Genomic DNA, 14,325 nt, shown 5'->3' on the forward strand with positions numbered 1-14,325 from the left:
CTCTCTCTCTCTCTCTCTCTCTCTCTCTCTCTCTCTCTCTCTCTCTCTCTCTCTCTCTCTCTCTCTTTATCTCTGTCTCTTTCCCTCACTTTCTCTCCTTTTTTTCTTCTTCTATCATTTACTACTACATTGATAACTATAAGTAAGATCATTTGCCAATCTATCTTTACCCATCAATACGCAATTACCCAAGATAAATTTGTAATAATGCACATTTACAGTGCAATACTCCTAACCATACAGCCCCGAAACATGTGTAATATACTCTCAGGCAGTTCTAGACACTATTAGCACACGTACCAAAACGTAATGTAAACATTATGACCTCCGTCTAAACTTTCACACGGTTACATGCAAATATCTCCTGTTTCCTGAATAGCTCGACACTGTATGAAAAGATCCGTCTCGGTGTGGCCTACACTGGTCATAATTGCATACCATAAGCGAGGTCTAGACTAAGAGCATACTACAAAAATATCATTATTGAGTGGCGATGTACTGTACAGTGGACACTTGACACCTAGCAAGGTATCATCGTCCCAGAACATCTAGCTTCCCAATGTCACACAGATGCAGAGAGTATATTGTATGTTTTGTGGTAGATAATTTGCAGTGTATAGTGTGATGGAGTATAAAAATTTCCACTACCATAAACCATTAAAAATTAGTAATGCACTAGCGGGGAAGAGCACAACTGAGACAAACTGGTGCCAAATCGGCCTCACATAGTGCAAGTGAGACGTATATAAATGCATGCAACAAACTGCTATAACCCTTTCGAGACTCTTGTGGAATTTTCTACTCCTGGTATAAAGTGGCCATACGGAAAAATAACGGATTTCGGAATTTCGAATAACAGGTGCTCATGGAACCTGTAGCAGATAGTAGTAGAACTAGTAGTAGTACAGTAGTACTAGTAGTGAGTAGGTACTCACTATAGTAGTAACAACTGTTAGTGTTACTGTCAGCACATCATTACAACTTGTACAACTTCAGTACCATATATAGGCCTACTCCTACTATAGCACTATGACTAGATACAATCATCATGATCATGCACAGTACGTCAGGTATCCTCGTAATCTCGTAAGCTTTTTCTGCTGTCAACACTGCGGCTGGCAGCAGAAAAAGCTTCAATTCTACAAGTGCAACTAATCATCTGCATCCGGCGAAGATCCGCATCACTGATTTAAATTTCATTCAAATCAAGATAAAAAAAACTGGCAGAAAAATTGCTTTCGTCATTTCAGATTTTCTAAATAATGCTCATGCTCATTGTCATTGCAGATTTTCTAAATATACTCTGCACCTACATCTAAAAGATAATTAAAATAGGACTACTAATTACTAAACTATATTATTATTACTATGAGTCATTCATTTAGGACCATTTATGTATGACTTACCTATTCTCCCCTCAGCGAAAGACCGACCAATTTCGCCTGACAGAAGCACCAAAACACACCACCACCTTAACATAATTTCCCTATCAGGCTTTCTTATCCATCGCGTCTTGATACGGTTTGCTTTTCCGGTCCAGAAAGGACAAAATCCGGAAAAAATGCAGGTTTCCCCTTGTAACCTTCCGAACCAAACAGTTCGAAAATAAGGTTTCGCCGAGGTTGTGCTACCGTGCTAACATGAAGATTTTCTGCCGCAGTATGGCGGAAAATGACGTCACAAGTACGTCATGTTGTGGGCGGGTAACTAAATTATTCTGTTTACTGCCGCCGTCACATTTCGCGTGGGACGGCCACAGAAGACGGGGTCGGCACACTGGAAAACCAATGCCAACTGAAGAGCATATATAGCTTGCTTTTTTGGGCATTGAACTATAGGAAATATGGAAGGAGCAGTGTACACAGAAAGTGGAAATATGAAATAAGTAAACAAGAAAAATAAGGAAGGAATGGAAAACAGCATTTGTCATTCGTCGACGTACGTCGACGCTGAGAGGGTCTATGTCCCCCGGGCGGGGGTACTGCCGGAACGTACCCTGGGTACGATCTGGTATACCGGAACGTACCTTGGTACTATATTATATGCCGAACCGTACCTCGCCTACTCCACTAACGAGTCTAGGGAGTCGCCTACGCCTACTCCCTAACCCTAACCCTATACCCTAATCCTGATTCCTAACCCTAACCATATCAAAATTATAGTGACCAGGGTACGTTCCGGCAGTACCCTGGGGGACATAGACCCTATGAGCACTACTATAATATGCCAGGCACAGCGTCTAAATAAAACAATAAATTATATACACCATATATAAACATATGACTATTGACCATTGTCACCATGACTCGAGCTCAATAAACCATAACATTAAAATTATATTTAGAACTAGAAATGGCAGTTGTCGCCAACTACATGTATCCCCCGTGATCTAGTATGAATAAAATATCTCCGTAATTAAGGACGTATGTTGATTAGGGTTAAACTAAAAGTCGGAGAGATTATCTGCAAGTGCAGAGTAAAGGTCAAAGACAGGTGCCAATGCGCACTTTCTCTCTCAGACGTGTAAGTATACCAAGTCTGGTTGCGCTAGGTCAATTAGAGGCCGAGTTATAGAGCGGAAGAGAAATATGATCAATTTCAAGGTCAAGGTCCAATAAAGGTAGCAGTGACCTGGTTTTGGTACGCTGCGCACCTTCTCCCCAAGATGTGTATAAGTATACCAAGTTTGTTCGCGCTAGGTCAATTAGTGGCAGAGTTATAGAGAGGAAGGGAAATATGATTAAGGTCAAGGTCAAGGACAAATAAAGGTCGCAGTAACCTGGTTTTGGTACGCAACACACCATCTTCCCAAGATGTGTAAGTAGACCAAGTGTGGTCACGCTAGGCCAATTAGGGGCCGAGTTATAGAGCAGAAGGGAAATATGATCAAGGTCAAGGTCAAATAAAAGTCGCAGCGACCTGGTTGTGGTACGCGACGCACCTTCTCCCCAAGATGTGTAACAGTAAGTATACCAAGTTTGGTCACGCTAGGTCAATTGGGGGCTGAGTTATAGAGCGGAAGGAAAATATGATTAAGCCCAAGGTCAAATAAAGGTTGCAGTAACCTGGTTTTGGTACGCGACACACCTTCTCCCCAAGATGTGTAAGTATACCAAGTTTGGCCGTGCTAGGCGAGTTATAGAGCGTAAGGATAAGTGTCTGCGGCGGCGAGCGGCGGTGGAGGCGGCTGGACAGACATGAAACCATATAGTATCAGGAGATAGTATTCCCGCCAATTTTGTCGCGGGGGATACAATTATAAGTCTATAGACTATTATATAACATATTTGCTTCGTGTCCGCTTTTTTTAACCTTTCATAAAATTTATCATGGTCAGATTGGCATTCTCTCTTGCGTAATGGTCTAATGGAGCCTGTCCACAGTACTCAATCAGACTGAGCCGTAAGCATCGTTTTCGACATATATGTCATTATGTGATGCATGGATCTTCTTCGTTTCTGTCAATCCATATTGGAATTCTCTTCCTCCTCTTTTGTTAATTGCAAATTTGATGCCTTTTTCTGCTGCAATCCGCAGTGTTGATCTGTCTATTTGATCAACTTTGTGTATCTCCGTTTTCATTATAGTCCCTTGGACTTTGAAGACTGATCTTTACGAAGTTATAGGTTAAAATCGCTATGCTATCGAGCACTAGCGGATAAAGGGCGGGGCAACAGGGGCACGTGCCCCGGGCCCCCCACATTTGGGGCCCCCCACATTTAGAGTATCCTAAAATTTACAAAACTGTCGTAATTGTGATCCACAAAATTTTTAGCATGGAACGTTGAAGTGATGCGTTTCCCATGCTGTTTCTCTGACTGAATTTTGCTGTTCAGCTGAAGGACACTTTCCCTAATACCGAAATTGCTCTGAGAATCTATCTTTCATTGATGGTCTCGAATTGTAGCGGTGAAAGGTCATTTTCAAAACTCAAGTTGATTAAAAATCACATGAGAACCACGAATGGCACGATGAGCCAACAGAGACTGGTAAACCTCAGTATTCTCGCTATCGAAAGTGATATTTTAAATTCGTTGAAACACGATGAAATACTCTCTGAATTTGCAAGCATGAAAGTGCAGAAAAAATACAGACTATAGGGCCCCCACACAATTGCGTGCCCCGGGCCCCCCACACGCTTAGTCCGGCCCTGCTATCGAGTATCGTTATGCTAAAATCGCTGCGATGCGAAGGGTCGCTAAGCATACGATGCATAGATATCATATAACAACGTTGTTATATGATATCTATGATACGATGGCAAAGTTATTTTCCACAAGTATCGCAAGGGGGCGCCACAAGCACGGTTCGGACGGCAATCAGAAAACCCATTCGGCTCTTTCCGTCATTCCTAGAAAAGAGACTATTCTGTTCCGAGGGTTCCCGATTGGTTCGGACGCTTCGCACGGCCACAGGTTCCCTTTTGTTTTTCGCAATGTTGAATTTTGTTGTTGTATTTGTAATTAAAAGTGCAAGTAGTCATCACGACCATTTACATTTGTGAAGGGGTTATTATTTCTCTAACAAATAATATCCTAGTCTTGTGTATGTTTTTGTACGTTCAATACGCTATCAAGTAATACTATTACTAATACTAATAGTAATACTAATAATAAGTACTATACTACTACTAGTACTAGTAATAATAATAATAGGCCCCCCGTACTACTAGTAATACTAATAGTAATACTACTAATATCAATATAAGCCGGTATCAAAAACATACTCGCAGCTTTTTAATTAGGATTAGGGTTAGGGTCACAATGCACCATAAAAGTTATTGAAACAGGACAGTAGTTTCAGGCACGTGATTTGTATCAACCAATGGGATTTGGGAGGTATGCAGGCCTTAGCTGCGAGTCAAAAACACCCGTCATTCCATTGGCATTGGCAGACTAGTAGTTGTACTGCTGATAGGGTCTATGTCCCCTAGGGTACTGCCGGAACGTACCCTGGTAACTATCTAGCTGATATGGTTAGGGTTAGGGTTAGGGAGTAGGCGAGGTACGGTCCGGCCTATTAGATAGTAGTATTTAGTACCAGGGTACGTTCCAGTATACCGGACCGTACCCAGGGTACGTTCCGGCAGTACCCTGGGGACATAGACCCTATCAGCAGTAGTACTAGTAGTACTAGTAGTCATGGCCGTACATATAGCGGGGGAGCAGGGGGGCACTTCCCCCCCTCCCAGAAATTTAAATTTGCAACCCCCAGCGTGGTCATAACAATGTTTCCAGAGGTAGCTCGCTCTGGTCTAAGTCTTCTCTCATCTACTGCTCCCCCCACCACTGAAAATTTCCTGTGTACGACCTTGCTAGTAGTACTAGTAGTACTAGTAGTACTAGTAGTAGTACTACTAGTAATACTAATAGTATTAATACTATTATTAGTAATTACATAATTAGGGTATGAAATAATGTATTTCATGAAATACTAGTATGTACTGATAGTATATATGTATTCATTATAGGTACCCAACATCCTTAATATAAATGGCTCGTTCGATGTCACCGAAAAGGTCGCCAAAACAGTCCTCCCGTAGTCAGCGATCACGGTCACATTCCAGAAATCATTCACATAGTCGGCATTCTGACTCAGGATCTAGAGGAGTGAAGGGGCACAAGAAGTCTGCACCAGGTTCTGACACGAAGAACAGGTCAGGCAGTAGAAAGCATGGAAGATCATCCCGTTCAGCATCGCACTCCCGTCGTTATTCATCGAGGTCTTTGATGAGAAGCAAGAGTAGGTCTGCTTCCCCTCGAAGACGTGAGCATCGTTCTCGCTCTCCTGCAATGAAGAGGCGTGAGTCTAATTCACCGCACCGTCGCAGGAAGGCCTCACCCGGAGGTGCATCCCCAATGCATTCAGGTTCACACACACAAATGAACGTAACTTCAAGATCTGACAGTCACAAATTAGCCAAAACACACCAGCGCAGATCCAGTATTTCAAAGTCTCCTAAAAACACTGCCTCTGAATCACCTTCAAGAGAATGGAAGAAGAAAGTCGATATTCGCAGAGAATATCATAGATCACGCTCTCGGTCCAACTCTCTGCCTATCGATAAGTTTGTTTCCCAGAGAAAATCTCCATCTCCAGATGGGGCTGGCAAGTGGGCCTCAAGATCACATAATAGGCGGCCAAGAAACTCATCACCATCCATAACAAAAGGCCATCGCTCTAGGTCTTATGAGAGAGGTTCAAAATGGAGGGTTGGTGCAAGGAGTAGGTAGGTAGTAGGAATCATTTATTAAATAATTAAATTTAATATATAATTGTGACAAATCATAATATTGGATCTAAAGATACTGATTACACTTACAGCATGATAAGTCTTTACAATTAATTTACACCAAATTGTTGTTAAATTACGTAAAAGTATACGGGAAGTATTTTGTCTTAGACTGCATGCAGCCACTGATCATTTACAATGCTATCTGTACGCCATATTTACGAGAATTGTCTAGTGTTTTCCCTCTCTTTTATAGCTGTTTAATTACCCACCGTTATTGCTTGAGTAACAGCAACAGGCTAGAGTAACGAGAAAATGAATTAGAACCTTATTCACCAAAACATGCAAGTTCGATTACCAGCGAGCCCTTTCTTGTAATCTTGGACCAGTTAGTAGTGCTACTAGCGCCAGCTATCGTCCATAGACTTGCACGTCTCTCGCAAAATCTCATTTGCACTGCCAAATTACAAGTTGACACATTTAACAAATCTCGCGACTCGAGGATATTTTTGTTGTGTTACGATGTGTTCATATCCAATTTTCTATGCTATAACTGCATAAAATCCGGTTTTTCAAGTTGGTGTAATCAGTGATATATCCGCTGTGAGGTGAGACTATATTTTGTTATATTTTTTGGGGTTGAGCGTTTCTAAGCAAAAATTTCGTAATAAAAACTTTAACAAACATGGCTTCAGGTCAGGATCACCTCGTCCGCAGAAGAGCGCACGTGCCTCTTCACCTATTAGCATATACAAGGAGTTAGCAAACAAGTCGGCCACTGTTGAAGATCGCCACTATGCGAAGAAGACCTTTGAGCCACCAGAAAACTTCACCATTAAGATCACGCGAGTCAAAGAGCCGAGTTCACCACAGACGAAGTCAATAGAGATCGACCGCGTGTACCTGCCTCGGAAGAAGGGTGAAGGTGTGAAGCCTCTCTTTGAACGACAGGAGCTGAGAAGCATCGCACATTTAGACTTTACCGACCGCGATACAAAACAGGAGAGCAAGAAAGTCATAAGTGTTAGCAGCAGAGGCGATGGTACTCAGTATAAGCCGATAGGCTCCTCTGAGATGCACATGACGGGCACGCTGCTGAGTAACCGATGGAAGGCAATGATGGCACATGCGCAGGATGATAACCGAGTTGTTGACGTGGTTGCACCAAAAGCTATGGCAAGGAGCCGGTCGCGCTCCCCGATTTCCAAGACCGTGTTCCACGTCAGCACCCGCTACCCCGACAAGAGCCAGGAACCCAGGGGTACGGCTTACAGACGCCAGCCAAGTGGCAAGCATCTAACGACTGGAGACTTGCGTCACAGCCTGCAGGGGAGACGAGAGGATATGCGGGGCGGGGACGACAGGTCACGGCCGAAGCGTGGCAGCGGAGAAGATCTGCGGCTTAACATAGAGGAGAGGAGGGCGAAAAGGCACATGGATGATAATGATTATGAGATGGGACGGAGCCGAGGCAGAGAGGGTCAGGACAGGCGAATCAGCAGTACCACATCTCCAGCACAGAGCAGAGATGCAAGGCTGCATCAGCCTGGTTAGTATACAGTCTGTACATGGTTTTAGCTATGCAGCCTGACAGCCTGCGATGTTAGCTGCTCCATGCAGCACGTTACATCAGCTTTATACTACATTCATTATATCAGACCTAGACATCAATACGAATCATTTCATTGCAAATGTCATTTATTTGTGTATTAAAGAAAGGAGGCCAGAGAGACCATGGAGAGGAAGGGATATGCCACAGAGATTACCAGACTTCAGCAGAAGGCCAGATAAAGGACAATTTGAAGTTCCAGAATGGGTTCAGAATCCAGAAATGATACCAAAAGGAGGGTACTATTATGAGGTAGGTGCAATTCTTGTGATATATAACAATATATTTAGAATGCTCAAATTTTTTTTTAGCTCAGCTGACGAAGTCAGATGCAGCTTGTGGAATCGCATGATTGTCTGTCCGCGCGTGCGTCCGTCCGTGCGTCCGTCAACATTTGGGCACAAATCTTAACCGCTCGCTGTACGGTCTTGATATTCGGGACGTGTGGGGGGGGGGATCGCAAAAAGGACTCGGGATGTCGAATTTGGGGGTCAAGATTCAGTGTGTCAATGAAGGGGGAATATTTCCCCCTTAACTTAAGGTATAGGAGGAAATACGGAATTGCGGCACAATTCTCAACGGCTTGACCTACGCTCTTACGTGTGATGGGGAGGAAACCCATCACCAGCGCGAAATTGGAGGTCACAGGTCAAAGGGCAGTGGGGGAAAGGTCAGATATCAGACATTTTCTGAGAACATGGTCTAACGTACCGAGTGCAAAACTTTTTTGTTTCAGTGCTGACCTACCATTTTTATCACTTTATTGAAAGGACCATGAAATGTGCTTTCCGCTGACGTGCGAAGAGTAAGTGTCTGATAACCTTTTGACCCTCAAGAGGAGGGGTAAACACGGATTTGTTGACTGTTAACAAAGGACTAAACTGCTTTTGCTATTAGAGCCCCTCCCCCCCCTTCCAGACCTTGTGTTTTAAGGTGCGCGATCGCGCCATCGCGCGCCTCGATTGATCACGAGAAGTGCGAAAAAATGCGCACCTAAGCATTATCAAAACGCACACCTTTTTTTTTTTTTTTTTTTGTGTTTTATTTTTCATTAATTTAACTTATAAACTCGAAGATAAACGCAAATGGTTGTAAATATCACAGACATTGCCGGAAGTCGGTTCACATGTTTATAACGACAGTCGCAAAGCGCTCTAGAATGACGAATGTGATTGGTTGTATTTTTAGATAAAGTTTTAATAGTCTACTTTGAAAAATTGAGTGTTGTTCCTTTTTGACTAAACATGCTAAATGTGTGATTCAAGTTATCCACATGTCCAAGAACTGATATTTTGTTAGATGAAAAAAAAATCACCTAAAAAATGTCAAAATTAATATTACAAATGCAGAGCTAATTTTTAGCCCAAAATGCTGGAAATGGCATTTCATGAAGTCTAGTTTTCAAATTTTTTCCGGGGGGGCATGCCACCGAACACCCCTAGTTTGCCTCGTGACCTGCAGGCACTCCGATGCAAATCACACACCTCGGCGAGCCAAGGTGTGCGATTTTTCACTCGCCTGCATTTTCCAAAACACAAGGACTGCCCCCCCCCTCTCCCTTGATTCGGTTGCCAGTGAGTTTATCAGAAGAATACCCAGCTAAAGTACACGTTAGTTGAGCGCTGTCGCTCTGCGGCACTTGTTTGAGGAAACCAGAGAGGTGGCACAGTGAAACTGCGGAGCTTATCTGGTACTGCCTGTTGATATAAATTCAAATGTGCCCAACAGTTCCTCTGGCTAGAAATACAAAAGAAGAGGATTTAGGTTGTGCTTAAATTCAGAGGTTAGGAAATGCTGTGCTTAAATTCATGGTGTAATTAAAGCAGGATTCCCCTGAAATCCAGAATGCATCTAATCAATGTAATGTTCTGTGCAGGATTTCGTCCATAAAAATATTTAGATCAGATAGGCTCAACATAAAAGCTGCCTTCTTTAAATCTTGTGTGTTCCTATGTTTACATCGACAAAAGTGTCTCACACCTTTGTGTCGAGTAATATTGACATAGCGGCTCCAAAAGATTTGACTTATCTGCGTATATATCTGTGCATACAATATAGTACGTAAATAAGTCTTAATTCTTATAATTTTGCTATTGGTGAAATTAAGTTTGAGTAAGTGGTTATTATGTTCTCAATGCTAGTTTATTATGAGGTTTAAAAAAACTGTTTATTTTGTTGTTGTGCAAAACTACTATCCTAGATTAGACTAGGCACTGTTGCTGTGCCACCTGTACAAGCTCAAGTAAATTTTGAATGAAAGGTCATTCCTACATGTTTGCATTTTTCTAATTATATTTTTAATTAACAAGGCTTGTTTGTGCTAAACGTGGCATTTGGGGGACATTTTTATGTGGTAATCAAGGAATGGTAATATATGTAAAAACATTCATGGCAGCTTTTCACTTTGGGGCTGCAGTTTTAAAAACAATTTTCACCTACTACAACTACAAGTGCCTTTTTTCACACAATCATAAACCAATTATCCACATTATGGGGTATTTTATTGCTTGGAATATTGTAAACAAGAAATCAATATTTAGCTAACGTACTGGTAAAAAATGCTATTGCCATCCACATATGAAAAATATAATATATATATGAAAATATATTTTGTGATTCTCGCCATAAACTTATATATATAAATATTTATCAAATTACTGGGTCCATCAGCTCGTGCAGACCTCTTGCATTATCTTTTCGTGTTGCCTCCTTAATTCAGAGGAGGAATACTATATGTGAAGCCTTTTGGATTCGCATTCAGTGTTGTTTATGTGACTGAGGCTAATGCTATTCTCTGGGCTTCATTTGACCATGTTGGAATAGCTCAAAGTGTTCTTGTGTTATGTTGTTACGAGTCTAGCGAGTCTAGAGTCTTAATCTTGATGAGTTCCAAACTCCCAACTACTTGGAAATGTGAATTTCTGATTTAATTTTGAGTGTGTGAAGATAACTTTTATGGGAATATAGTTGTGACCTTACTTTTAGCATGATGACCGGGATGTGGCGGGACCAGAGGGAATGTCAGGCATGTTCGGCAGTGACTGGAGCCGTGGTAGAGGCTCAAGGTTTTTCAGAGGCTCCACTTACCGAGGCAGATTCGGAGGAGCACCGCGAGGAGGTTATCGCGGTAACTTCCGTGGAAGAGGAGGCTTCAGAGGGCGAGGTGGTATGTCAAAAATGTTAATGAACCCCATTCATGGCTTTAATAATTTGCCGAGTTAAGTGATTATTGATATCTGCTTAATTGATGAGTAACTGTGTCCCGATTGGTTGCCATTGTTATCCATGTAAGTCACGTTTTACTGATATCATGCTCAGTGCAGTTTATGAGGTTTGTTAAGCTTGATTTATCCGAATTTGTAATATATGATGCATGAGTATTTATTTTTATTTTTTATCTAGATAAATCATGTTACCTCACAAAAATAATTCGAATTGCAACCAGTGTATTATCAAGTGGCTCAATTACAACAAACATAATCAGCTAGACTGATTTTAAATTACTAAAGCATTCACAAACAATTTACATGAGGCCAATGTTATTAAAAATTATTTATGCATCCCAGCAATGTGTGGATTTTTAAAGTGCTAACTTACCAAATTATATTGAATTACATGTTATAAAATAGAATAATCAAACTAAGAGATGGCAATTCTCAGTGAAATTAATATGAAAAACAAGTAAAACATATAAAGTATGTTGCATGATATGCACGTTTATTTTTAATTGGATCATGTAAAATTTCAGGTCCATCTTTCTTCCGTGAAAAGAGCGTGGAGCGAGAATGGAAACACGATAAATATTTGGATACAGAAACGGTAAAAACATTTTTGTCGATTATAAAATCGCATTTACACGATAAGGCTTACATAAGATTAGTATTCTAATACTCTGTAATAGTATTTAGTTGGTTATGTGTACTTTATAATGACTTTCCTGTTTTTTTTATAGGAAGATACAGGTGAGAAACCTACCAGTACGACTTAATATGCGGTAAGCACAGACACACCCACAACAGCAGCATAGACAGCAGTATTTGATATACAAGTGTTTCTCCACAGTAGTTGACAGCTTCCTCCATCATAGTCCTCAGTTTTACTTGTGGCTAATACCCTGGGGCCGGTTTCACGAAGCGTAATTAACTTTAATTATAATTAAATCACTAATCATGATTAACCTCCCATAATTATGATTAGTTAATCATACTTAAAAATCTGTTTCACGAAGTAATTTAATTACATATTTAACTAATCACATAATTAGCCGACTTATACATGAATCACTGTATTCAAAATGGCGGACAATGCAAAAAGTACCTGCAAAACGATACCTGAAAAGGAATTAATTTGCAATTATAATTACTAAATTAGTACAGCTAATCTTAGATAATTTAAATTTCCTTGGGATAAAATGGAAGTAAAATTTCCAATTGTAAAATCTGCAGCCTACTTACTGTACTAGTACTAGCAACTAATTATGATTAGTGGATGTAATCATGCTTCTGAATAGAAATAAATATTGTGATTAACTTGATCATGATTAAAGTTAATTACGCTTCGTGAAACCGGCCCCTGGTACATAAGCTATGGCTATGTGATGACACAATGAGAAATCACTGTAGATATATCATCGACTACTAGCTCAGATACCTGTACATTGGCCTAAGGAATGTAGAAGGGCAATAGTAGATTATTTGGCAATGTCGGTGAAATATAATAAATTGTATCAAATATGATACTTTTCAGCGATTTATCATTAGGTTTAGATGTAATTCTAGCATTATACAAGTTATATGTGAACTCCCATGACCACTACACATTCTCTTGTGAATGGATAGCTAAATGAAGTTATTTGCCAACAGTTAGTTGCTTTTAATAAGAATATATTTATCATCCCTATTAAACAAGTTCATTAGGTTGGTAGACTAATAGATGTGACTGGGTTAATTGTTACTCAACCGTGAAGATTGGAAACGTACAGCTTACGTTTCGCCTCCTGTCAGGAGGCTTTCTCAAAGCCAATTGATGATTATCAGTTTTGACCACCAGATGGTGTGGTGGTCAGTAGCTTAGTCCACACGTGACTGAGCCAATCAAAATCAGGTGATGTATTAAGGAGGCCATCTGGATCACTGATCTCTATAATGTAATAGATTATATTATAGAGATCAGTGATCTGGATCCGCAAGACCCCGAACATCAACCGTGACGAGGGGGATCAGGGGCGTGTACAGGATTTGTACCAGGGGGGTCTAACCGTAAACCAAACTTGCGAGCACGCGAAGGAGGGGTTTGGGAAAAAATGTTGAAATTAGACCCCCTTAGATGCGTTTTTTGCGCGAGCAGGGGGGGTCCGGACCCCCTGGACCCCCCCCCCCGTACACGCCCCTGGGGATACAGGCTCAGTCACGTGTGGACTAAGCTACTGACCACCACACCATCTGGTGGTCAAATCTGATAATCATCAGTTAGCTTTGAGAAAGCCTCCTGGATGGAGGCGAAACGTAAGCTGTACGTTTCCAATCTTCACGGTTGAGTAACAATTAACCCAGTTAGATTTATATCTGTCATGTTTAATTTTGTCATAGCTCTGCATTTAATTTCATTATTTCATGAATGAGTTTTACGTTTAGTTTGAGTTGCATGAATAAATTATCTGCAAAAGTATATACATTGAAATTTTGTAATTTTAGAATATCATTGAATTCTGTTATGGATCAAACTTGATTGTATATGGTTATACCTATTATACAATTGTAAAATGTCACAAAAGCAACTACGAGGTTATATGAAACTGTGTGTACATTCTCTTCATTATGTCTGCAAATATTTACTACGTGATCTTCATAAAAAAATAAAAAGGTACGTGGGTTGAAAGTAAAATGAAGACAACATCATTATACGTTTGATCCAATATGTATATCTTATCCTGTTGTAATTTTAATTATTAGCTCAGCTGACGAAGTCAGATGCAGCTTGTAGAATCGCATGATTGTCCGTGCGTGCGTGCGTCAACAGTTGGGCACAAATATTAACCGCTCGACGTACGGTCTTGATATTCGGGACATCGTGGGGGATCACGAAAATAACTCGGGATGTCGAATTTGGGGGCCAAAGGTCAAGATGTGTCAATGGAGGGGGAATATTTCGCCCTTAACTTAAGGTATAGGAGGAAATACGGAATTGCGGCACAAATCTCAACGGCTTGACCTACGTTCTTAATATTCGATATATAGTGTGATGGGGAGGAAACCCATCACCAGCGCGAAATTGGAGGTCACAGGTCAAAGGGCAGTGGGGGAAAGGGCAGATATCAGACATTTTCTGAGGACATGGTCTAACGGACCGAGTGCAAAACTTTTTTGTTTCAGCGCTGACCTACCGTTTTTATCACTTTATTGAAAGGACCATGAAATCTACTTTCCGCTGACGTGCGAAGAGTAAGTGTCTGATAACCTTTTGACCCTCAAGAGGAGGGTTAACC

At 41.0% G+C, this 14,325-nt stretch overlaps 2 protein-coding genes across 6 annotated transcripts in view; one reads left to right on the forward strand and one right to left on the reverse strand.

Annotated features, from left to right (window-relative positions):
• Window positions 1–1,646, reverse strand: part of LOC106808477 — a gene marked incomplete in the record, with an annotated part of 118,905 nt that extends 117,259 nt beyond the window's left edge. Inside the window, 1 exon segment of the mRNA XM_014811215.1 lies at window positions 1,407–1,646. Coding sequence (XP_014666701.1) covers window positions 1,407–1,479 — 73 coding nt within the window.
• A 2,701-nt stretch (window positions 1,647–4,347) lies between these two features.
• On the forward strand, window positions 4,348–12,028 carry LOC106808487 (E3 ubiquitin-protein ligase RBBP6-like). Of its 5 annotated transcripts, none has more exons than XM_014811250.1 (7): window positions 4,348–4,415; window positions 5,471–6,229; window positions 6,928–7,781; window positions 7,948–8,093; window positions 10,827–11,007; window positions 11,590–11,660; window positions 11,794–12,028. In XM_014811250.1, exons 2-7 carry the CDS (start codon window positions 5,493–5,495, stop codon window positions 11,827–11,829), a joined length of 2,025 nt encoding a protein of 674 aa, XP_014666736.1. In that variant the 5' UTR covers window positions 4,348–4,415; window positions 5,471–5,492; the 3' UTR covers window positions 11,830–12,028. The 5 variants fall into 5 exon arrangements, with proteins under 5 accessions (XP_014666736.1, XP_014666728.1, XP_014666713.1 ...); XM_014811242.1 differs by lacking the exon at window positions 4,348–4,415 and adding an exon at window positions 4,423–4,576; XM_014811227.1 differs by lacking the exon at window positions 4,348–4,415 and adding an exon at window positions 4,423–4,555.
• The last annotated feature ends 2,297 nt before the right edge of the window (window positions 12,029–14,325 follow it).

Source organism: Priapulus caudatus, unplaced genomic scaffold (assembly GCF_000485595.1).
Source record: "Priapulus caudatus unplaced genomic scaffold, Priapulus_caudatus-5.0.1 Scaffold13, whole genome shotgun sequence".
In the NCBI taxonomy this organism is placed as follows: domain Eukaryota; kingdom Metazoa; phylum Priapulida; class Priapulimorpha; order Priapulimorphida; family Priapulidae; genus Priapulus; species Priapulus caudatus.

What these genes read in the sequence shown, in the direction of transcription:
- LOC106808487 (XM_014811250.1), top strand. Translation starts at nt 5,493, where the DNA reads ATGGCTCGTTCGATGTCACCGAAAAGGTCGCCAAAACAGTCCTCCCGT. An exon ending in AGGGTTGGTGCAAGGAGTAG is followed by an intron (nt 6,230 to 6,927) that starts GTAGGTAGTAGG and finishes ACATGGCTTCAG; the next exon opens with GTCAGGATCACCTCGTCCGC. An exon ending in AATATTTGGATACAGAAACG is followed by an intron (nt 11,661 to 11,793) that starts GTAAAAACATTT and finishes TTTTTTTTATAG; the next exon opens with GAAGATACAGGTGAGAAACC.